Source organism: Monodon monoceros, unplaced genomic scaffold, assembly GCF_005190385.1.
Source record: "Monodon monoceros isolate NGI ecotype Baffin Bay Population unplaced genomic scaffold, NGI_Narwhal_1 Super_Scaffold_5, whole genome shotgun sequence".
NCBI lineage: Eukaryota > Metazoa > Chordata > Mammalia > Artiodactyla > Monodontidae > Monodon > Monodon monoceros.
In genome coordinates, this window is record NW_021703782.1 from 45793114 (window position 1) to 45817435 (window position 24322).

Genomic DNA, 24322 nt, shown 5'->3' on the forward strand with positions numbered 1-24322 from the left:
TCCGATCAACGTGACGTGCAAAAACTCAATGCCAAGTTTGTTACCACAAACAGCGCTACTCGTTACTGTATCTGTGTTTTATTTTTACCCAGATCAGAAACAGAGAAATCAGAAGCTTTTTCCATAGGCCTGTATGCATTCTTTGCTAGTTTCAGATGTTAACAAAAACTGAAGGTAATCTTTCTGTGCTAGAACCCTAAAGATACCAAGCCCTGGGGCCGTATTGTTAAGTCATGACCAGTATGACTGAGAACCCATTGGCTTCCTGTCCTCTGCACGTGGGCGAGGAGAAGAGTAGAGGAAATTTCAACACTGAGCCAAGCACATAATTCTAGCTACCGTGACCAACATTTGGGGCCACAAACAGTGAGCATGAAGATTTTCTCCATTTTGTAGGCCTGTTTTTCCCAGGCCTTTGAGGGCAGAGGACTTCTCCTCCACCTTGACCATCTCCAGAGGGCATGCTGGGAATGTAGAGGTTGCTCTGGCATCTCCACGATTCTGGGGTGAGGGGCCCAGGATGCGGATGCCCTTGAACAACTCTCTGCTACAAGAGGGTGCCAGCCACATGGGCAATAACTTGGTGGAGGTCACCGATGACAGATGCCAGGGAAGTTGTACCTGGTGGAGTTACTTAAACACTTGCCTTGAGGGGTCTCTCTGGGTTGGTTTTACGCCCCACCTACTGAAGGAGGTTTAAATAGATGGCCTGGCTTTTAGGAGGTACTGATATTGCAGTTTTCTCCTTGAAGGCTAATTATAGCTCTAATTTAGGTAAGAAGAGGTAATGGAGGAGTACTGGGATACAGTTGGCAAGGGGTGAGGAGATATAGGAGCTGTTCTGCACTGCTGTATCTTTCTCCAAATTCAGCGCCATCAATCTGAATGAGAGAATCTGGACTGTGGCATCGGCCCAAGAGGATTTAGAAAGGAGCCCCATTAGACTCTGGACAAGCTCAGGTCCAGACTAAGAACTTCAGTCACCTCATATGGAAAGTCAGCCAAGTTTCCACTGGTGAGTCTGGATTCTGTAGGCAATTTAGTGATTTCCTGTTGGCCACCCCCGACTGCTGCTTCCCTCCCACCTGCAAGTAGTCACCCACCCATAAATCCTGTCCAGCCCTGGATCTCTGCCCAATGTTCCAGAGGGCCGGACTCACCGAGGAGAGCGGAATTCCCAGGATCCAGGCCCAGCTGTGTTCCCAGCGGAGACGTCAGCACCGAAGGAAGGTTCGGTCCAGTGGCTGAGAGCAGGGCCCTGATGTCGTCCAACTGCGTGGGGACGTGGGGGGGATCTGTGAGAAGGCAGATGGTGCATCAGGCAGGTTAAAGCATAAAGGCTGTGTTAAGGGGAGAGGGAGAGGCGGTCATGCATGTAAGTGTGTCTGTGTATAAGGCAGGCGTTACTATTGTTATCTTTAACACCATTTTTCCTATAGAGAAGGTGTTCCCATCAAGGTGAGTCTGAATTTTAAATATAATATTTGATGCCTGAAACTGTAAGGTCGGTAATAAGAATCAGGCATGTTGATTTCCGGAGTTCCTTACTGTATGCCACTCTATCCCACAGTACCACTGGGGACTCTATAAACGCATAGTTAAATGAAACTATATTATAAAGGCACTTTAAAAAAGCCAGTGCTTCTTCAGCATTTACTAGACGCCAAGTCCTCTGCTAAAATATTTTTCCTTTAACTCTTAAAAACAACCTTTAGAGGGAGGTACTTTGTTATTGTTCCCACAGATTGGGATACACCACAGGAATTTCTTATTGCGAAGGATCCTGTGAGTGGCTTTTTTCTAGGAAGAAAAGGGTCCAATTGTGAGGCTGGGAATTTGCTTTGTGATCTGGATTTTTATGCCCAAGTAGGATCAGAGAAGCAGGATAGGGATGATTTATTGTTCAAAATCTTATAAGGAGTCAGGGCTGACGTCATCAGGAATCACAGTTAACCAGAGGTAAAAGTGACAAAAAGGGAAGTATAGTGGCTTGCTTATTATTTCCACTGAACAAATAAAGAGGCAAGCACCTGCTGAAGCTACTGGTAGGATGATCCCAGATTCTCCTGGGAAAGAAGCAGAATTCTGTTCCCCTTCTTCTTTCCTCTCCCGTAGCACTGCGTCACACTCCAAGGCCAACTCCCACCTTTTACTCTAGAGCACTTGTTGGAGTGGAAAGAGAAGCAGGAGGGTTGCCCTTGTAATTGATGGTCATTTCAACAGTGTTCAGTGAGGGCCTACTGTGTGCTTGTCACCTTGTTCAGTACTTTTTAGGGATGGCAAATAAATAAGTCACAGTGGTGCCTGAGTCTACTTCAGAAACATGCCTTCTGTCTACTGTGCCTTTGACTGCAAAAGACCATCACATACAGAAAACGGTGATGAGTTTATATATTTATATATATAAATTAAAAATTTTAAAGACACTCTATATATATTCTATATAATTTAAAAAATTCTTTATATGGTATAGGGTAAAAACATCGTGATTGGATTCAGGAACTCAATTTGTGCTGTGGCTCTTTCATTCACTAACTTGGGCAGGTCACTTAATCCCTCTAAGCCTTAGTTTCTTCATCTATAAAATGATGAAAAACCTCATCATTTCCAAGGTCTCTTTCTACTCTGATATACCATCATTTTAGGAACTGATAATGACAGTTTATTCAAACCTAGACTCTTTTCCTCCCATCCTTTTTAATATTCCCTCAAAAATATTGAAATTGAATATTGAGGGAAATGGAGTTCCCTCAAGAGTACTGAAATTGAAAAGTCCTTCAAGAATATTAAAATTCAAGAAGTCTTTGCTTATTTATTAAGAGCCAAAAGGGGAGGTTATGTCCCATCTTTAAAACCATCGATCTTTCGGGGCCAAATGTCACACCCTCCTAGTGTCCTTACAGCTTCTGTCGTAATTTACTTCTTCAGGGCATGTCCAGCTGATCTTCTGAGGGAAACTGTAAATTCCCCAAGGACAGAGGTCACTGCTTGTATTTATCCTAAAGCTCTACATGGGACTCCGAGGCAACACTTAATGAACAGTCATCCCACTTAATGAATAGTTATACTAACTCATGAGTGAAAGTCCACCTCATGACACTTCAAGTCTCCACATTACAGGTTAAGTCACAGGCCTTGGCATGAAACCTCAGCTTTACACATGAAATCCCTCATTTAAAAATTAAGTCACATTTTGGGCTGATTAAAAAAAAGAGAAACACTACTCCTATGTCCATAAAGTACCTAAAGAAAGTAACAACTTTGATGAATAAACCAAGACTTCTGATTGCGGAAAGCCCTAAAATTAAGAATCTAACTAGCGATTTTTTTTCCCATCCAGTTTGATTAAAATGGGAAGACGTCATGTTCTTCAAACTCCACGTTCACGGTCACACTGCATTAGCACTGGAATGCTGCAGATCTGGCTCCCAGACCGTACACTCTTCACTGGTGGAGCTACGGTAGCAGCTACACCTCCTATGCTTTCAGCTCTGTTAGCAGAGGCGACAAGGAAGGGTTATTAGGGAGGAAAAGCCCACAGTAAGCTCCATAACTCAGTGTGGGGCAAGAGTCTCTGGGCCCCAGGCTCCAGACGAGCAGCTCAGCCAGATGAAATCCAACACAAAACAAATCACATCCTTCACGGAGCTGACTTTCTGCGGCTTCCTAAGATAACTGGAGGTTTATGCAGCCACTGTTGAGATGAAAACCCATGTGGGCATCTCTGAAATCTGAGTGGGCAGGGGTAGACCCTATGCTTTGGTATATCATCAATTTGGGGTGTGAAAATATAAAGTTTACTTATTTTTCCCCGCGGAAGCCCATAATGTATGTATGTGTATGTATGCGTGGTGTGTAATTATTCATATTTCTCACATTTTCCTTTTTTTGTCCCCTAAGAATGATGGCTTTCTGTTCCTGAGATAGCCAGCACACGTGCTCTAATAATTGCCTTTTTAAAAAGGTAAGACAAACACAAGCTTCTTTATCCTATCCCACCAATTCCCAGACTGTGGGGAAGAGAAGCAGAGAGTCCTAATCCAGGGGACAAAAGGGTTGTAGCTTGCACGTGGCTGAGTCCAGCCCTGGGCATCAATGAGTGTTGATGGTGTCTCAGCAATTGTTGTTATTTTTAAATAACTATTTTATGCCAGGAACTGTGTTAGACTCTTTAATCAGAGGTCCTTATGTTTGGGGGTGCTGTAGTCTGAATGTCTGCATCCCCCAAATTCATACGTTGAAATCCTAACTCCTTCAAGGTGATGATATTAGGAGGTAGGGACTTTGGGAGATGATTAGGTCATGAAGGTGGAGCCCTCCTGGTCGGGACTAGTGTCCTCATAACAGAGACCCCTGAGAGCTGGCTCATCCCTTCAGCCATATGAGGGCACAGTAAGAAGCCATTATTCTGCATCCACATAGAGGGCCTTCACTAGAGTCCAATCATGAGGGCACCTGGATTCTGAACTTCCAGTCTCTAGAAGTGTGAGAAACAATCTTCTGTTGCTTATAAGCCACCCAATCTGTGGCTATTTTGCTATAGCAGCCGGAATGGACAAAGACAGGGGATGTACACGTGTGGACTTTAGGTGGACTAGACTATGAACTTCCTGAAATTTTACAAAATATTTTGCATTTATGAATTTTTCTCGACAAGGTAATCTATTGTTTTCGTCTGATTCTCCAAGAAGTCCTTAACATAGAAGGAGTTAAGAGCGACTGCTGTACTTCTGTTCCCTCTAGTTGCCAACCCCTACCCAAATATGGGCAATCTTGCTCCATAAGTTTCTGCACGGAGACTAGCATCTACGGCTTAGCAAGGTTAAGTGACTTGCCCAAGGTTACACAGTGAGTCAGCAGTAGAGCTAGGGTTCTAACTGACGTCTTCTTGGCTTGCTTGGCCCCAAGGTCTGTGTTCTTTCTACTGGGAGGCCCTAAGGTGGGGAGAAGGGAAGGGATATTGATTTTACCTTTATGCACTTAATTGGATCAGGGACAGGAGGAGGTAGAGGGTGGGTTAGACAGTCACCCCCAGTGGGGTCCACAGGGGGCAGCCGGCCTCTAGGTGTTTACCTAGGATCAGTAGCTGGGTGTTCTCAGTCAGCTCCCCGTGCAGATTGGCCGCCCTGCAGGAGTACAGGCCCTGATCCGAGGAGGACACGGCTGTAAGCAGCAAGGAGCCCTCGTGCAGATGGTGAGGGGCGCCCAGTTTGCTTTTATTCCTGAACCAAGTGACTTCGGCTTCAGGCACACCTAGGAGGAAAAAAAATAAACTCATCAGCCAACACATTCAGGTGACCCTGGAGGCATTTATGGCCTCTTGCCAGGGACCGCCCCAGGGCTGCTCTGCAGGAGGCATGTGCCTGGGCGTCTTCTACTCCCCTTCAGCCAAACTAAATAATGCTTCTGACCTCTCAGCTGTCTTGAGATCTTTTGCCTTTTAAACCTTACACTGATGAGGCAGGAAGAGAGAGGCCGGTTCAAGAAGAGGAAGGAGGCAGCTGGGAAAAGGGCACTTGCCAGGGTGGAAGGAGTGAACCCAAATTCTTTGGAGAAAACACCTCAGAACCGAATGTATACACCAGTGCAAATGAATGACTGACAACTACATGAAACAAACCTAACGTTAAATAAGAAAAGCCAGATGTGAAAGCGTACACACAGTACACAGTATGATGTTGTTTCTGAAAGCAGAAAACAAAAATTGGTAACATCAGTACTCTGTTGTCAGCAGTCAGAGTGGGGGGTTACTCTGAGACTGGGATGGACTGGGAGGGGTTGTGACTGGGAGTGGGGACAGGGAGCTTGGTTGCTAGTAATCCTCTGTTTTTTGACTTGGGGGCTGGTTTGGTGGGCTTGGGACCTGTATGATATGAGCACTTTTCTGTATAAATATTATATCTCAGTAGAAAGTTAAAAGCTACAACATGTTGATATATTCATGAACCAGACAAATGAAAGCTGCTAGATCCTTACCAGAGTTGACACTCCGTGTAGAAAACAAGCCTGTATTTTTTGAAGCCTACGTATTTTCTTAGAACAGGAAAAGATTGAACTATCAGTATCACCACAGAAAAAGAAAGTGTTCTGCTCTCTCCTCAATCTAAGTTATTGTTGTGAGAGAGAGCTGGGGAGAGTATGCACATCTGAATTGGGATGGGGTTCCTGTCTTTGGAAGTCAGGCTCTATCCTCTAGGAGTGTTATGGACTAAATGTTTGTGTCCTTTGTAAATTCATACGTTGAAGTCCTAACTACCATCAGTGTGATGGTGTTAGGAGGTGAGGCCTTTGGAGATTGTTAGGTTTAGATGAGATTGTGATGAGGGGGGTGGCTCTTGTGATGGGATTAGTGCCCTTGTAAGAAGAGACCTTCTCTTTCTCTCTCTTCATCTTGCTGTGAGGACACAGCAAGAGATAGCTGTCTGCAACCCAGGAAGAGAGTCCTGGTCAGGAACTGAATGGGCTGGCACCTTGATCTTGGAATTGCCAGCCTCCAGAACCATGAGAAATAAACTTCTGCTGTTTAAGCCACCCAATGTATGGCATTTTGTTATAGCAGCCTGAGTAGACTAAGACAAAAGAATGGCTTTAATTCCTGAGGAAGTTTCCCTGTGGGTCACATGCTGGTAAGCAGGCCCCAGTTTAGGACAAGCCTTCTGAGATGGTCTGCATAGGAGGCCAAGCTCTGAGTGAGCTGAGAGACAGAAAGTGTGTGGCATTAATTCACAGGTCTCCAGGGAGTAGAAAGCTCCATCCCTTGCACTGTCTAGCCTGCTGACTCAGCTCACAACGTTTGCTCATAAAACTCTTGGACATGTATCCAGGGCAGGTTTAGAATGTCAGATCCAGGTAAATAGGGTCAAAGCCAGGAACAGTCAGAGCCAGAGCTTTAGTCCTGTGCTTTCCCTGAGCTGGGGATGGATTTTGCCCTTGGGGCAAATGCAGCCTTACCCTTCATGGGCAGCCTACTGTTGAAAATGAAGACACCTTCAAGGAGTTACCTGTGTACCTGTTGCTTGTCCTTGATGAACAAAATTTACCCACAGTCTACTTTGTAACAGCCAGCTCATCAGCCCTCATTATGACCCCTTGAGCACTTGCTGTTCCTGAACTCCCAGTGTCAGGAAGTGGGGTGGGATGGAAGGGCGGTCTCATATGTTCCCTCACTAACAATGAGCTACCTTGTGTGAATTCACTGGTGTCCTTGATGGCCTGCTGCCTCAGGTGGAGTTTCCAGTGGTGGAATGGTGGCCTAAGGTGTGTGGCCCAAGCGTTTGGCCAATCTGTAGGGCTTTTCTCCCTGTTAATGGGGAACAGGAGAGTGACTCTCTGGTCCTCTCTCTTTTGTTGTTGTTCAGATTACCCATAATTCAATGTGAGTCACTAGGGACTGGCAGGCTGGCCGGAGAAAGGAGGCAAGGCTGCTGAAAGGGGTGGAGACTTGGATACTGCAGCCCTGTCCCATCAGGGAGGGGCACACACTGTGAAACTTAAGGCTCAGGTGCATGAGAGGGGCCAGGCTGGCACTATCGCTAAATACACCTGGAGAAAAGATGCAGGTGAGAGGCAGAAAAGATGATTTTTCATTGCAGCACCACTAGGGAGAGCAAGAGCATCATGATGCCCAGCCATGCCAGCTTAGACTTTGGTCCCTGAGCTCCGTTTCCATGTTGGGGAAAAAAAAAAATTCCATGGCATTCAGGAGAAAGCCTCTGAAAAGTAAGTTGAAGAAAACCCTTCCAGTCATTTCTCTCCTGAAAGTGCAAGGAAAAATGAGGTCCTACAAACCATCTTTTGCAAGTATTCACCCACTTTCCCTCAGCATGAACTGATTACTCGCAGCACTTGTCACTGGCACCTTCCTTGGAGGAGGGCTGTGGGCAGTAAGCACAAAATCCCTGATAGGAACTGAGGCTGTTCTAGAGCGAGGAGGCAGGGTAAGAGAGCCAGACTAATGGGCTGCCAGTTTCACCAGCAAAAGCGTGGTGACTAAGTGAACGGTCGGGGGGAATGCTCTCTCTCCATGACGGTGTCCATGGGCCATGGCGTGTGTGTCTCCGGAGCCAACACTGTGTTTACACGGTCAGCTCCTGCAGCAAGACTTGCTGCTCCCCTATGTGTCATTCACTAGTCAGGACTTATGTGACTGTAGGGCAGCCAGAGGGGAGACACGGATGGTGAGAAAGAAGAGGAGGAGGGAGAGAGAGATGACCCAGGGATGGAGCCATTTCTCATGTCTCCAGGAAGTGGGTGTAAGCTTCTTCCTTCATCACTTCATCAGTCTTGGCCTCATGCCCCTTTGAAAGCAAGTCTGTTTAACAGGACAAAACAGAGTCTTTGCTAAAAGGGTTGAATTCCTCAGTTGAGAGCAGGGGAGTTCATGGGAGAAATGAACATGTTCAGGATAACGAAGGGTAGAAGGAAGTGACCTCCAGTCTCTGTAAAACCGGGACCACAGAAGTGACAGCAGTGCCGAGGGAAGCCAAATGATGTAGGAATCATTCTTTAATACACAGATTAACAATTAGTCTAAGTCTAGTGATCTTAGACTCCCTCAAACATGGACCTGCATCAAGAATTTGCCAACGGAGATGGAGTGCTGGTGTCACATTTTGGGGGATTCCTGCCTGTGATCATGCGCCTTAAGCAGAGAATGACACCAAAAAGATACTTTGGAATGACAGCCAGTCCTGCCATGACTGGTTCTGACATATTACAAACAAAGTTGGAACAAGGGGAGAAGAAAAATAAACGATGCACCAGAGATCTCTTTTTTCTTTTTCTCTCAAGAGATGACAATGATGCTTCAGAAAATATCACCAGCCCTCATATATGCCAGAGTCCCTGGAAAAGGTACCAGATATACATACCTAACAATGATGTTTAGAATACCTAGACATTGGGAATGCACCAAGGTCAGGAGCTATACAAAAATATCCTGAACATATTAGATGGAGAAAGAACATTTACTGAGTATTTGCTATCAGCCAAACATTTAATAAACATAATCACTCATTCTTCACAAAGGTCCTACGAAGCATTGTTATTAACTCCATTTTACTGATGAGGAAATCGGGACCTGAAGAGATTATGAAATCTGCCTAAAATGACGTTAGTTTGGATTCCTGAATGATTACATGGGGACAGAGTCCCTGTACCTCCTCTCTACCTCATGGTCAATCAGTGACCTACAAATGGCAGGTGGGGATCCAAACTCAGATACATTTAATGCTAGGGATCCCCTTCCTAACAAGTACATGACACCGCCTGCCATTATACCAGGCTGCTTCCTTAGAAAAGGTATGAATTGCTGCACTATTATTTCTGGTATCAAATCCTTAAATATTTCCTACTTTTCGGATTAACCTTTCTGCTGTAATTGTAACACCAAGATTATTGTTAAGAGAGAACTTTCTAGAACCCATTTGTGCTGGCTTTGCTAGTGCTCTTCTTGGTGAGAAGCTTAGTCAGGTTGTGGAAGGTTTTTTTTTTTTTTTTTTTTTTTTTTCCCAAGCCTGTTTTGATGTGACAGCACATTCTACAGAAAGAAATGTCTGAAGAATGACAAAAAATATACTCCACCACAGAACAAAGTCCAAAGCTAGGCTGTTGACAAGTTAGCTGGATAGGCTCCACACTCTGGACTCCCTGGTATGATTTGTGTCTAAAAAAGGAAGGAAAAGGACCTGCCTTTACTTTTCCCCCTTTGTGGTATATCTTATCAATAACACAGTGCTCTCCCCGCTGCTTGAAAGGATCAGTAAATGAGTGTAGTCATAATGGGATGTAACTTGATATGATTATGAGGATCAGCGTCTTTAATCTCCACTGAGCTGCCAGGTAGCGTGATGTATAATCATCTTTTTTTAAATCCCAGACAGGATATTCTTGTTAACTAGACCACTTGTTACACTTGGAAGGCTGCTTGCACCATGGCGACTTGTCAACATCTTGAGGTGGGGCATCCACTGAAAGGTACACCTTGACATGATAAGTTCTAGAAGTTTCTTTGATGGTTTGGTGCAAGACAAGGAAAGGATACAGTAGCTTACATGTCAGCCTTGGCAATTATTCTAAAGAACCATGTAAGTCTGGAAAGGTTTTCAGCCTTCCACATTTCTTCACACTGACTGTGGCAGACACTGATAGCTGTTGCTTCTTTTTCCTGGGTACCCAGCCCGGCTATATTTCCCAGCAGCCCTTGTAGCTGTGAGTAGCCATGTGACTAAGAAGGAACGTGAGAAGTAGTAATGTGTGCTACTTCCAGGTGTCACCCTTAAAATCTTCTCAACCATCGTCTACACTTTGTTTTTCCCCTCTTCTGGTTGACAGGATAGAGAGAACCTCTGGGGAGACCTTGGAAGGCATGTATTCAAGATAACATGGCCACCAGTGTGCTGTGATTCTGAAGGACTGTGGAGGGCAGATCCCTTCCAGCTGACCAGGACCACTCTTTGGACTCCTAGGTAGGCAGTAATAAACTTCTATTGTGTTTGAGTCATTACACATTTGGGAATCTACTTGTTACCAGAGTCTAGCCTTCCCTAGCTAATACACTGCCTATCACTGACTGCTCAACTAGTTACTTCTACATGACCAGTCCTCACAATTTTATATCCTAAGTCTGCAAAAGCTACCCTTGCTCCAAACTGTACCATAATCTAGGAAAGCATATAAGATCTAGCCCTTGCCTACTATTCCCCCACTCCCCAGCCACATGTCATACTACTTTCTTCTCTGCTCTCCATCTTACAGACACACCGGCCACATTTCACTCCTTCAGATGCAACACACTCTTTCTAACCTCAGATACATCCTGTTCCCAATGACTGAAACACTCCCTCCTCCTCCAACCCTTTATCTCAGTTTTCTGAATTTTCTTAAGTAGAGAACAAGTTTGGGAGTGGTATTAAGGGATTGGATCACTTTTCAAGAAAAAGCCTCATCATACTCATTACTTAATGCTTTTTATGCTTAAGAGTTGGGAAGAATTTGTGAGGCTGAATTTTACATGTTGAAAACATATGTATGCAAAAAGTTATTTAATGAAAAACTGCTAACAACTCAAACATGTAAGGACATGAGTTATTCTAGGTAAATTATGTAATATTTTTAAAATACACTATTATATAGCCATTAAAATTATGTCACAAGAGAGCCATAAAAGCTACTTGTAGTATCAAAGTAAAACTAGTTTTTTCTGCCATTTAGCATTATAGCTGTCAGCATTTTGACTGGAGACTCAGCTCAAGAATGATTTCTTTGTCCAGTAAATTCACAGACCAACAGTTTAATCAAAAGCAGGCTCTTTCCCATCTACATTGAATAAAAATCTTACTTAACAAAAGGCATAATGGCAGAGACACACATTTATTTTAGTTAGCCGTGATTAATACAAATGGCCCTATGAATAAACATAAAAGCAAAGAACATAATGTACATAGCCAGACAAAAACTGGACCTAACAACCTAGGATTTCACCATCAGGTTACCAAGAGTGAGTCTCTGGATGAAGTCGGGAGACATGGCCTTAGGTGGCACGGAAGAGTTGACCAAAGCTGGTTTGACTGTCTTGGGTCCCCCATGATAAATACTTCACCTGGATTCTGGTTCTCTCAGTCTCCCTCAAATGCCCAATTCCTTGCTTTGCTGCCCTTTGCTTCCCATTCTTTTAGTCCTACCAATCCCAGCGCTCAAGAGGAGACCCAACATGGTCCATCATATCTCCAGTTGGTGTTCCGTCTCCAAGGCCCACGTTCCTAGTGATCACGTGAGGAGTGATGGTCCTGCACAAAGGACCCTGCCTCTACCACCAGTCTGTGTATAGAGGGGCAACTCATTCATGGGAAGCCCTGTCAGAGATTCTGTCCTAATAGGGCCTGAAGGGATTTAGTTCCAGAAGCTTTCACTGATGAGGTTGGATGCACAGGCCAAGGGAAGCTTTACCAAGAAGAAGCTAATGCATGATGACAGAGAGAGATTTATACTTTTGGGTTCCTGGAGCTACCAGAGCATTTCAGAGAAAAACCAGACCTGGCTGTTCTTTGGAAACAACATGCTCTAGATGAAGATTCTCCTCCTACTTCTTTTAAAATGGGTTCTCTCTGGCCTTATAAATCACAAGTGGAGGTAAATCTTCCAATGTTGGGGCTGAGATCTAAGATGAAGAAACCCCCAGAGCAGGGGGTGCCAATGCCTGTCCTTTTTGCAGACAGGGTATGACTGGGGAACCGTGGTTTGGTGCCGCAGGAAGATATATCTGATGAGGACAGCAATCAGGGGACTGTGGCTGGGCACAAGAGCCATCCGTTTTTTCTTTGCACTGTGGGTGTGAAAACCCTTGGGGTAGACAGGCTAGCAGTTCACAGGAAGGGAGAATTGGTAGCTGAGCTTTGTTCCAGTCTATGTGGGTGTTCTTTATTTTTTAATTGACGGTAGATGCCTTTATGAAGAGCATACTACAACCTCCTCTGGTCCACTACTCCTCCACTTCCCTGTGACTTTCTGGTCCCTTTAGGCCTCTGAGTTTGCAAGGCCTACCCAAGGGCAATGTCTATATCCACTCCTAACAGCATTAGCTGTTTTCATTAATGACTCCGACCCACTTCTGAAGTGAGCAAGCTCCAGGTTCCTGTTGGTCTTACCCCTGCCATCCACTCCCGAGCTTTCCACCACCGCTGCCCTGAGTTCAGGCCCCAGCACCTCTGCTCTAAACTACTGTGATGGCTTCTTTGTTTTCTGGATATAAATTTATTTATTTATTTATTTTGGCTGTGTTGGGTCTTCTCTAGTTGCTGTGCACGGGTTTTCTCTCGTTGTGGCAAGCGGGGGCTACTCTTTGTTGCAGTGCACGGGCTTCTCATTGCAGTGGCTTCTCTTGCTGCAGAGCACGGGCTCTAGGCGCACGGGCTTCAGTAGTTGTGGCACATGGGCTCAGTAGCTGTGGCGCACGGGCTTAGTTGCTCCGCGGCATGTGGGATCTTCCTAGACTGGGGCTTGAACCCGTGTCCCCTGCATTGGCAGGCGGATTCTTAACCACTGCACCACCAGGGAAGCCCTACTATGATGGCTTCTTAACTGGACTCTCTGTCCCTGTATTTCTTTTCTTCAATCCACTTTATGCACTGCATGGCCTCTTAATGTCACTTTCAATCTGCCTTTGTCTGAACTCCTCATCCAAGCGTTCAAAGTCTCCCACGGCACACGTGCAACCCACATTACTAAAGTGTAAGCCCCACCACCCTATCTATGTACTCTGGGCTCCGGCCAGACCAAAGCACATGCTGTTCCCCTGAAGTCCTGCAGCTTCCCTGCTTCCATGAATTTTCTCACTCTCTGTCATCACCCTGGAACACCCTCTGCCCCCATCTTTGCATGCTCACATTCTACCAGTATGCAAGATGGAGATAAAAACCACCTCTTCTCCCTTCATCTGTCCCAGTTTTCCTCCTCTCAACTTCCAGCAGCACTTTCCACTTTCAGAGTGACTGAGGTTCATGCTTGAGTTTTCCTACTAGCCCCAAATCCCTGAGAGTAGAATTTGTACTTATCTTTTCAGCCCCCAACCTAGCACAGGGCTCCATTAATATTTGAACAAATGGATTAACATATGAATGCATTTCTCACCTGCAACTTGGCAGTTAATAGTCACATTCACGCCTCCAACTGTTTTGACGGTGCCTCCTACATCAACTGTGATGGCGGGTTCCTCCGTGTTGAACACAGTCCCTCGGGATGTTTTCACTAGTGGCTTTCCTGAGGGTGAGAAGGAGCGTGACATTTTATTAGATGGTGGCTTTGGGTATTCCCTTGAAACATGAGATGACCAACAAGGAACAAGGGACATACCCAGGCTTTTTCCACTGACCGTGTTTTCCTTTGAAAAAACTCTAACTGTATACTATAAAAACCATCCGTCCACGCACCTACCTGTCTAGCTACCATAGAACTGTCACAAAAAGAATCTGAGGAGAGAGCATGGTGTCCAACAAGTTGGGATGATTTGTGCATCTTATCATTAAACAAATGATCCAATACATTCGGTTTTTATGGGCTTAAATTTTTATTTTGAGATAGTTGTAGATTCACATGCAGTTATAAGAAATAACACAGAGCAATCCTGCGTACTCTCTACCCAGTTTCCCCCAACGGTAATATCTTACAAAACTAGAGTACAATCTCATGACTAGAACACTGACACTGACGAAGTTAAGCTACAGAACAACATTTCCATCACTGCAAGGATCCCTTATGCTGCCCCCAGCCCTGCCTTAAGCCTTTGGCAACCATTAATCTGTTCTCCATTTCTTATAATTTTGGCATTTCAAGAATGTTATATAAATGGAATCATACGGTATGTAACTTTTTTTGATGGGCTTTTTTTCACTCAGAACAATTCTCTGGAGATTCTTCCAGGTCTCACATGGTACCGTGGTGGCATGTATCAATAGTTTGCTCCTTTTTATTGCTGAGTAGTATTCCGTGGTGTGGATGTACCAAGTATGTTCAGCCATTCACATGTTGAAGGACATCTGGGTTGTTTCCACATTTTGGCTATTCAAATAAAGCATCTATATACATTCCTGTACAAGTTTTTGTGTGAACATTTGTCTTCATTTTCTATGGGATAAATGCCCAGGAGTGTAATTATTAGGTCATACAGTAGATTTTTAAGGAACCGCTGAACCGTTTTCCAGAGTGGCTGTATCATTTCACATTCCCACCAGTAATGTATGAGTAATTTAGTTTCTCTGCATCCTCGTTAGCATTTGGCGTTATCATTAGTTTTAATTTTAGCCTTTCTGATAGGTGTGTATTGATATCTCATTGTGGCTTTTTAAAAATTCGCATTTCCCCAATGGCTAATGATATTCAACATCTTTTCATGGGCTTACTTTTCATCTTTATATCTTTGATGAAATGTCTCATGTCCTTTAGCATTTTATAATTGGATTATTTTTTTACTACTGAGTTCTGAGAGCTCTTTACATTCTAGATGTAAGTCATTTGTCAGATATGTGGTTTGTAATAAATTTCTCCCAGTCTATAGAATTTTTCCCCTATCTTCTTTAAAAAAATTTTTTTAAAAATTTATTTATTTTTGGCTGCATTGGGTCTTCGTTGCTGTGTGTGGGCTTTTTCTAGCTGCGGCGAGCTGGGGCTACTCTTCATTGCGGTGCGTGGGCTTCTAATTGCGGTGGCTTCTCTTGTTGCAGAGCACGGTCTCTAGGCACGCTGGCTTCAGTAGTTGTGGCGCACGGGCTTAGTTGCTCTGGGGCATGTGGGATCTTCCTGGACCAGGGATCGAGCCTGTGTCCCCTGCATTGGCAGGCAGATTCTTATCCACTGTGCCACCAGGGAAGCCCATGCGCCACCACGGAAGCCCTCCCCTATCTTCTTAACAGGATCCTTCCACAGAGCGAAAGTTTTTAACTTTGATGAAGTCCAATTTATCGAGTTTTCCTTTCATGGATCACGCTTTTAATGTTAAGTGTAAGATCCATTTACCTAGACCAAGATCCTAAAAATTTTTTCCTATTTTTTCCCTAGCTTTACATTTTACATTTAAGTCTGTGATATATTTTGAGTTAATTTTCGTATAAGGCATGAGACTTAGGTCAAAGTTTATTTGTTTTTTGCCTATGGATGTCCAATTGCTCTACCACCATTAATTGAACAAGCTATCTTTCTTCCATGGAATTGCTTTTGTGTTTGTCAGCATCAGCTGAGTATATTTTTGTGGCTCTACTTCTGTGTTCTTGTTTCTGTTCCACTGATTTATGTGTCTATCTCTCTACTAATACCACACAGTCTTAATTATTGTAGTTATATAATTAATCTTGAAATTGATTCTTGAGTCTGATTCTTCCCACTTTATTATTCTTTGCTATGCTAGTTTCTTTGCCTTTCTACATAAATGTTAGAATAGTCTTGTCTACAGCTATAAAATTTTGCTGGGATTCGGATAGGAAATATACAAACATGTATATCAATTTAGAGAGAATTGACATCTTTACTGGGTTGAGTCTTCCAATCCATGAACACTGTATGTCTATTTATTTAGATCTCCTTTACTTTCTTTCATCAGAGTTTTGTAGTTTCCAGTGTACAAGTCCTGGACATAATTTGTTAGATTTATACCCAATTATTATTTTTTTTAAGGGATGGTAAATGATATTGTATTTTCAATTTCAGTGTTCATGTGTTCATTGCTAGTATACAGAAACAGTTGTTTTGTATAGCGTGTGACCATGCTAAACTTATATATTAGTTCTAGAACGTTTTTTTGTAGATTCCTTGGTATTTTCTAAGTAGGCGATCATTTCTTCTGCGAACAGTTTTATTCCTTCCTTTTGATCTATATGCATTTTATTTCCTTTCCTTGGATTATTTCACTGGATAGAACTTCCATCACTACACTGAATGAAAGTGTTAAAAGTAGGTTTTTAGTATGATGAGTGATTTTTCGGTTGAAACCTGGACATTTTCATATCATGTTACACAACTCTGGACCTTATTTCAATCTGTTTCAGCTGCTGTTCTCTGAAACCACTCAGGTCGGGGAGCAGGGAGATGCCACCTGGTTACTACCCAGTGGAAGTAGAAGTCCAGGTTCTCCACTTGGCTTCCTTTGTGACCCACGTGGGGGGGCTCCTCTTAACTGCTGGACCTGGGTAGAGCTTCTGTTGCCCCCGGCTGCTCTCCACTGACCCTGCCGTGGGAGAAGCCTTGTTACTGCTGGTGATGAGTGAAAGTTCTAACTCTCTAGGAGGCTTTCTCTACCACCACCCCAGCGGGAAGAGGAAGAGGGACACTCCAGGATGAGGGTAGAAGTCTAGGATCCCCATGTGGTCTCCACATGGTGCCCCTGTGGGGATAAAATCCATCTTCTCTGATGCCACGTCCATGGGGGTGTTGGGGAACCATGTTTCAGTCTGACGAGGAGTTCAGTCCTCCCATTCAGGCTTTGCTGGTGTGGGCGGTGTTTGGAGTAGAGCAGCATTTTCTAGTTTTCTATCCTGCTAGGTTGCCCCTTTCCTGTTCCTCTGGGTAGAGGAAGCAGGCTTAAGCTGGGACATTTTTTTCTGTTTCTGTGGCATTTCCTGGCAGCCGCCTTCTTCAGCTCCAAGTTTGGGCTTTATGAGGTAGACAAACAAACAGCCCAAACAACGCAGTGAAGTCACAATTGTGTCATTCCTCAGTACCCAAGGTCCCTAGCCAGTCTGTTTTCTCCTCTCTCCTTTTCAGTCTTCTTATGTTTGTTTTATATACAATGTCAGGATTTTAGTTGCATTTACCAGGAGGAATAAGGAAAAAATACATCTATGGCATCTTCCCGTAAGTGGAAGTTCTGTGTACATCACACTTTAATAGGCCTTTATCAGCTGGGGATAAAAATACAGCACTTCATGTACACGACCACAAAAAAAATGAAAAGATTCATTTATTGAGCACCTTGGCGAAATAAGGGTCCACATGAGATCATTTTCATACACCCAAAGCTTAATTTGTTGTAAGCCAAATGGAGTTAATTTTGTTTCAACCATTTTATAGGCAGGACAATCTACAATGGCATTCACTCTTCTGTGCACCTTCATTAACTGTGAAGAAAACCATAATTTGCCAATGCCCTTTGGATCACACCTGCTTTTCATACTTTTTGTTTTCTCTGTCATCTATCTATCCTTTCTTCCCGCTTGCACTGTCACACAGCTTCATATCAGAAGCTGTCCTTCTTTCTTTTCCTCTCCCCTTTAACTGCCTTCTAGGCATGAGTTATTAGCTCATTAGAACTACCACTATGTTTAGGGACAGAAGCTTGAGGAAGGTTCTGAGGAGTTCACCTTTGGGTATATGCACAGGCTGTCTATCTGTTTTGACTGGGCTCCTTCTCCTTATCTCACCTATATTCAACGTGTTTGAGATTATGTATGACCTGATGTGAAGGTGAGTGATTTCGTACTATAATGCTTTCTGAGACTAATGCAGGGTGGTAACAAGAGACTGCAGCGGGAACGACACAATTAATACGGGTATATTTACCTGACCTCCTGACCCTAAGAAGCTCTCGGCTCGCACGTCAACTATACCCTAAATCTACCAGTCCCTCCGTTGCTATAATCCGATGCCGCCATGTTCTCTGGTGGACTGCTCCACAGCCTAACTGGTCTCCTTGCTCCCACCACATGCAGCAGATCACACAAGTCCTCTGCTTAAATTATCTAGTGCTTTTTCAGTGCAGTTAGAGCGAAATTTCAAGCTCCTTTTCATGCCCAACCATCCCCTACGTGTTCAGGCCCAGATGTTTACCCTCCCCTCTACCTCCCTGAGGCCGCACTTCCAGTCGATCACTGTTGTTGCAGCCACACTGCCCTTCGGTCCCTCCTTTCAGAACATCAGCACGCTTGTCCCAGCTGTTCCCTTTCCCTGATATCCTCCACCCGAAGACTTCTGCACAGTTACCTTCTTCTGGTCATTCACGTCTCCACACAAATATCACCTCCTACTCGGGCCTTTCTAAAGCATACATGCCTTCCCTCCCTTACCAGTCATTACGTAGCTCAATGCCAATTTTATTTTCTCCCTAAGCACTAGAACTATCAAAATTTACCTTACTTGTGTGTTTTCTGCCTCCCGCCCCTCACCATGTAACTTCCATAAAATCAGGGATCACATCCCTCTTGTTCTCTTCTTTGTTCCTACCACTCAGTCCCGGCATATAGTAGGTCCTCAATAAATATCTCGTAAATGAATATATGTGTGCATACGGTGTACTATGCACATTATCGGATTTTTTTTTGTTGTCATAACAACCCTGAGAGTCAGGTAAAGAATTTCCATCTTTTATATAGATGAGGAACTTAGGCTCAGAAAGGCCCAATCGTTTGTCCAAGGCCAGAGAGCAAGCAAGTAGTAGGGCTGAAGGAGACCCCAGAACTTCAACCTCAAGTCCAGTGCTTGTAACTGGAGATCCCAAATCCTTGTCTGTGGACTATCTGCCTCCGAACCCCCAGGGCACTTGTTAAAAACATAATCTGTCCTACTATACATAATAGTTGCCTCACTGTGTGCAATAAAAACAACTGTGCCAATGGGGAAAAAGCAAGTTAGGGACCAGTTTCAGACTCACAATTACCAAGCTGTTTTTCCTATAGGAGTTTTAGTAATAAAGGTGGTTTTTATAGCTGCAAGTGTATAGCTATAAAATTCAAATGTCACTGAATTAAATCCAGCCCACAATCAATTATATTGAGCTTTTGCTGAAAAGTGACAACCTTTCATTCTGTCACTAGAGGCGCTGTTGTTAGCACAGGCTAACAACACAGGTAATGCGTTCTCATTACCTTCATAATCCATTGTTAAGACAAAGCACAGAGTTACCCAAGTATCTACAATTAATAGGAGTTTATACTGAAAACAGTGTCCTTAATCAACTGACCCTCTCACATCTATTAGAAAAAGCTTGTACATATTACTGAGTTGTACTCTTAGACCTACTAAACCTGAATCTCAGGTGGTGGGATGGAAGCTCTAATCTCTATTTTGAACAAGTCCTGAGGTGATTCTGACATTCAGCCAGGTTTGATAATCAGTGAATTACACTGTGTTAGTTTTTCTTGAGTCCTGGTAAGAGCTAAGGTTTCTTTGAGATCCCATTAGTTCAATATTAGAAAATTTCAGGTTGGACACATGTACTCCAGCGTTCACTGCAGCACTATATACACTAGCCAAGACATGGAAGCAACCTAAATGTCTATCAACAGAGGAATGGACAAAGAAGATGTGTACATATATAAAATGGAATATCCCTCAGCCATAAAAAGGAATGACATAATGCCATTTGCAGCAACATGTATGGACTTAAAGATTGTTTTATTAGGGAAAGTAAGTCAGAGAAAGACAAATATCATCTTATATCACTTATATATGGAATCTAAAAAAATGATACAAATGAACTTACTTATAAAACAGAAACAGACTCACAGATCTGGAAATCAAACTTAAGGATACCAAAGGGGAAACGTGGGGGGGAAAATAATAAATTTGGAGATTGGGATTAACATATACAAACTGCTATATATAAAATAGATAACTAATAAGGAGCTACTGTATAGCACAGGGAACTCTACTCAATATTCTGTAATAATCTATATGGGAAAAGAATCTGAAAAAGAATGGATATATGTATATGTATAACTGATTCACTTCGCTGTACACCTGAAACTAACACAACATTGTAAATCAACTATACTTCAATAAAACTTAAAAAAAAAAAGAAAATTTCAGGTTGGAATTCTTATTTTAATGGTCAACTAAAAAACGAAACAAAAATAATTTAAGTCCACTTTAGATCACCTAGATAGTCACCTTGTGAGGTGAGTGCTGCTGTGTGATGCCACGCCTATGTTTATGCTTGATTATAATCCCATTAGCTAGTATTATTTTAATTATGGAAATCAACTAAGAAGAAAAAAAAAATAGAGATGCAGAGAGGGAGTGAAGTGATAAATTATGTATTTGTGCTAAGAGAATGCTAAGAAAGGTCACGGCATGCCTGACCAAAAAGCTTCTCACAATAGGCAAAACAAAAAAAAGAGGCTGAGCCATGATCACAGAGCCTCCGCAGTGTGGACAGAGCCTCAGACATCAGGCCCATGTCCACCACGTCATCTCTGTGGGTCAGCATCAGCTAGCAGATTACATTCGTGTTGATTTCTGGAAATTGATAGGGTTTACAGATTACTCTTTCATTGAATCTGTAAATTGGTGTTATAGTCGCATGAGAGCTATACATCAAAGGAGATTATGCTTAGTTTTATATCTGCATATATATAAGAAGAACAAGGAAATAGAAACAAAGGCAAGCTTTTCAATTTATCAGGCCCAATATAAGGAATCAAGTCTCTTCAACAGAGTGAGACAGAAAAGAAAGCATTAAGAGAATGATTTATTGTTCATTTCCTTTAGACCTCATCATACCCTTGAGCTTTTGGATTATGGCTCCTGTTCAAGCGATATGGAACAGGGGATCCAGAGCCTCAGTGGTAAGCAAGGGGAGCCCTGGTACAAGGGTGCACCTAAGGTCCACTAACACTTGCATGTCAATATGCACTGATGTGGAGGAGTGCCATCTTGTGTTGCCTTTAGAGCAGAGGCCTTCGACCAAACAGGCACTGTCCTGACCTGGAAGGACCAGTAGCTGGAGAGACAGGCAGGGACAGATGAGCAGCCCTAGGAGCAAATCTTGGAAATACATTCCTGTGCAGTCTGGGCTCTGGCTCACACCTCTTTCGCTCATGTGTGACTCTGGGTAAAATCAAAACCCAATGGGAAAAAGTCTGAACATATGTGCTTGAAAAATATCTTTGGCCCAGTATAAAGGAGATGGAGATGGAGAGAGGAGCCAGAGGAGATGAAGCCTTGTTTTTTGAGAACAAGAACAAGAACAGAGAGCATTGTAAGTAACTTTTTCTTAGGGCCAAAGTCTAGGCCTCCGCTAACAGCAGCTTCGTTTTCAACAGCACAATGCCTTCCATTTTAGAAGCGATGGCAGAGATGGATCTGCTACCAACAAAATACTTTTCTTCTTCTTCCTAGGCACACAGTCAGGTCATTTACCAGCCTCTCTGCAGTTAGGGGTGGGCAAGACAGTGAAATGTAGCAAATGGAACGGGAGCAGAAGTCAAGTGTACCACTTCTTGACCCAAACCACAAAAAACCTCTTGTGCGATAATTTGTTTTAGACGTTAGGTGAGTGAGAAAAAAATCTACCATATTTTAACTGCCAAATATTTATGGTTTTGTTTGTGAGATAGGCAAACAGAAAAAAGCGCCAAATTAGCACAGATGCTAATTAATCCATGTTTAATTAATATTTATTGACACACTGAATGAATGAATCAAATGGGTCTTCTTTCAACTCTTGTAACATTATGAGTCACAAATGGCATTTGAAAATGGTTCTCTACGATTCTTAGCCATCAAAAATAACAAGGATCTACTGTATAGCATAGGGAACTACATTCAGTACCTTGTAATAACTTATAATGGAAGAGAATCTGAAAAAGAATACATACCTATGTATATATGTATAACTGAATCACTTTGCAGTACACCGAAAATATTGCAAATCAACTATACTTCAATAAAAAAATAAAAATGGGAGGGGGGGGATCAAGATGGCAGGGGAGAAGGACATGGAGCTCACCGACCCCAACAAGTACATCAAAAATACATCTACAAGTGGAACGACTCACACAGAACATCTACTGAACACTGGCAGAAGACTTCAGACTTCTGAAAGGGCAAGAAAACCTCCATGTAACCGGGTAGGACAAAAGAAAAAAGAAAAAGAGAGAAAGGAATTGGGATGGGACTTGCACCCCAGGGAGGAAGCTGTGAAGGAAAAAAGGTTCCTGCACCCTGGGGAGTCACCTCACTAGTGGGAAGATCAGCCTGGATGGAGGGGGAGCTTTGGAGCCTCAGAGGACAGCACAGCAGCTGGTTTGAGGTAGGCAAAACAGTGACCTGCACAGATGGTCGGTAACACCGCCCTGTGCTCCCCAGTCTCAGACGCTTGTCCACTGGCGCAGGGGGTGCTGGATGCTGGAGTTTGGGCTTTGGAGGTCAGATTCAGGGAGAGGACTGGGGTTGGCTGCACCAAGACAGCCTGAAGAGGCTGGAATGTGGCAACTGAGGGCATACTTGGCCCACCAGAGAGGCAAGGCACCATTGTTGGGGGGGCACAGGAGGAAAGGGGCGGGACCACCATAGGAGCTTCTTTCTCTGTGCACACTCTCAGGCAACAGGACACAGCCTACATGACCTCTGGGGGCAGGCATGAGATGCTATTGCTATCTTGGGCTCCAGAGGCGGGCATGGGCCGCCACCACCGCTAAGAGTCCCAGGAGTGTGTGCACTGCTGCTGCTGCTGCTACAAGACCCGCAAGCAGGTGCCAAGTGCTGCCTCTGCTGTCCCAGGAGTGTGTGGGGCACTGCTGCCACTATGAGACCCACAAGTAAGTGCCAAGTGCTGGCCCTGCTGTCCAAGGAGTGCTTGAGCTGCTGCCGCCACTCTGACACCCACGAGCAGGTGCCAATCTCTGCCCATGCCATCCGGGAAGAGCACATGGGCTATGAGCAGATGGTAATCACTGCCCCTGCTGCCACTGCCAAGAGACCCAGGAGCAGGTGCCAATAGCTACCCCAGCTGTCCCAGGGGTGTGCGGGATGCCGGTGGCAGGAGACCCACGAGTGGGCACTGATCGCGGCCCCCACCATCTGAGCGTGCACAGGTGGCTGCACCTGTATGCCCCATATCAAGGGGATAACAGCCAGCACATGCTGAAGAAAGAGGCACCAAGCATCCAAACTAAAAGTGGCCCCTCAATTCTGGACAAGATGGCAGAGTAGAAGGAATTGAGCTCACCCTCTCTCACGAAAACACCAAAATCACAACTAACTGCTGAACAACCACTGACAAAAAAGACTGGAACCTACCAAAAAAGATATTTCACATCCAAAGACAAAGTTGAAGCCATAAAGAGATGGTAGGAGGGGCACTTTCATGATATAATCAAATCCCATACACGCCGGGGTGGGGGAGGCAACCCACAAAATGGAAAATAATTACATTGCAGAGGTTCTCCCACATGAGTGAGAGTTCTGAGCTCCACATCAAGCTCCCCAGCTTCAGGGTATGGCATCAGGAGGAAGAGCCTTAAAGCATTTGGCTTTGAAGGCCAGTGGGGCTTGATTGCAGGAGCTCCACAGGAGAGGGGGAAAGAGAGACTCCACTCTTGGAGGGCGCATGTAAGATTTCACCTGCACTGGGACCCAGCACAAAGCAGTGACTCCATAGGAGCCTGGGTTAAACCTACTGGGGGTCTTGGAGGGTCACCTGGGGAGGCAGAGGTCGGCTGTGCCTCACTGTGGGGGCAAAGGCACTGGTGGTGGAGGGCCCAGTGAATATTCATTGGTGGAGCTCTCCTGGAGGTCGCCATTTTGGCACTGAGATCTGGCCCCACCCAACAGCCTGCAGGCTCCAGTGCTGGGATGCCTTAGGCCAAGCAACCAACAAGGTGGGAACACAGCCCCAACCATCAGCAGACAGGGTGCCTAAAGTTGTCCTGAGCCAGAGCCACCTCTAAACACACCCCTTGATGCAACCCTGCCCACCAGAGGGACAAGACCCAGCTCCACCCACCAGTGGGTAGGCACCGGTCCCTCCCACCAGGAAGCCTGCATAAGCCCCTGCAGGGGGCAGAAAACAGAAGCACCTACCAGGGGGCAGAAAACAGAAGCAAGAGGAACTACAACCCTG

The 24322-nt window shown here is 44.3% G+C and overlaps 1 protein-coding gene across 7 annotated transcripts in view; it reads right to left on the bottom strand.

Moving 5' to 3' along the window:
- The window catches only part of ADAMTSL1 (ADAMTS like 1), a 755614-nt gene that overhangs the window by 90434 nt on the left and 640858 nt on the right, over positions 1-24322 (bottom strand). For all 7 annotated transcript variants that reach the window (XM_029201839.1, XM_029201841.1, XM_029201844.1 and 4 more), the window contains 3 exons: positions 13627-13755; positions 5074-5253; positions 1161-1295 (listed from right to left, as the gene is read on the bottom strand). In XM_029201839.1, coding sequence (XP_029057672.1) covers positions 1161-1295; positions 5074-5253; positions 13627-13755 — 444 coding nt within the window. The remainder of the gene's footprint in view (positions 1-1160; positions 1296-5073; positions 5254-13626; positions 13756-24322) is intronic.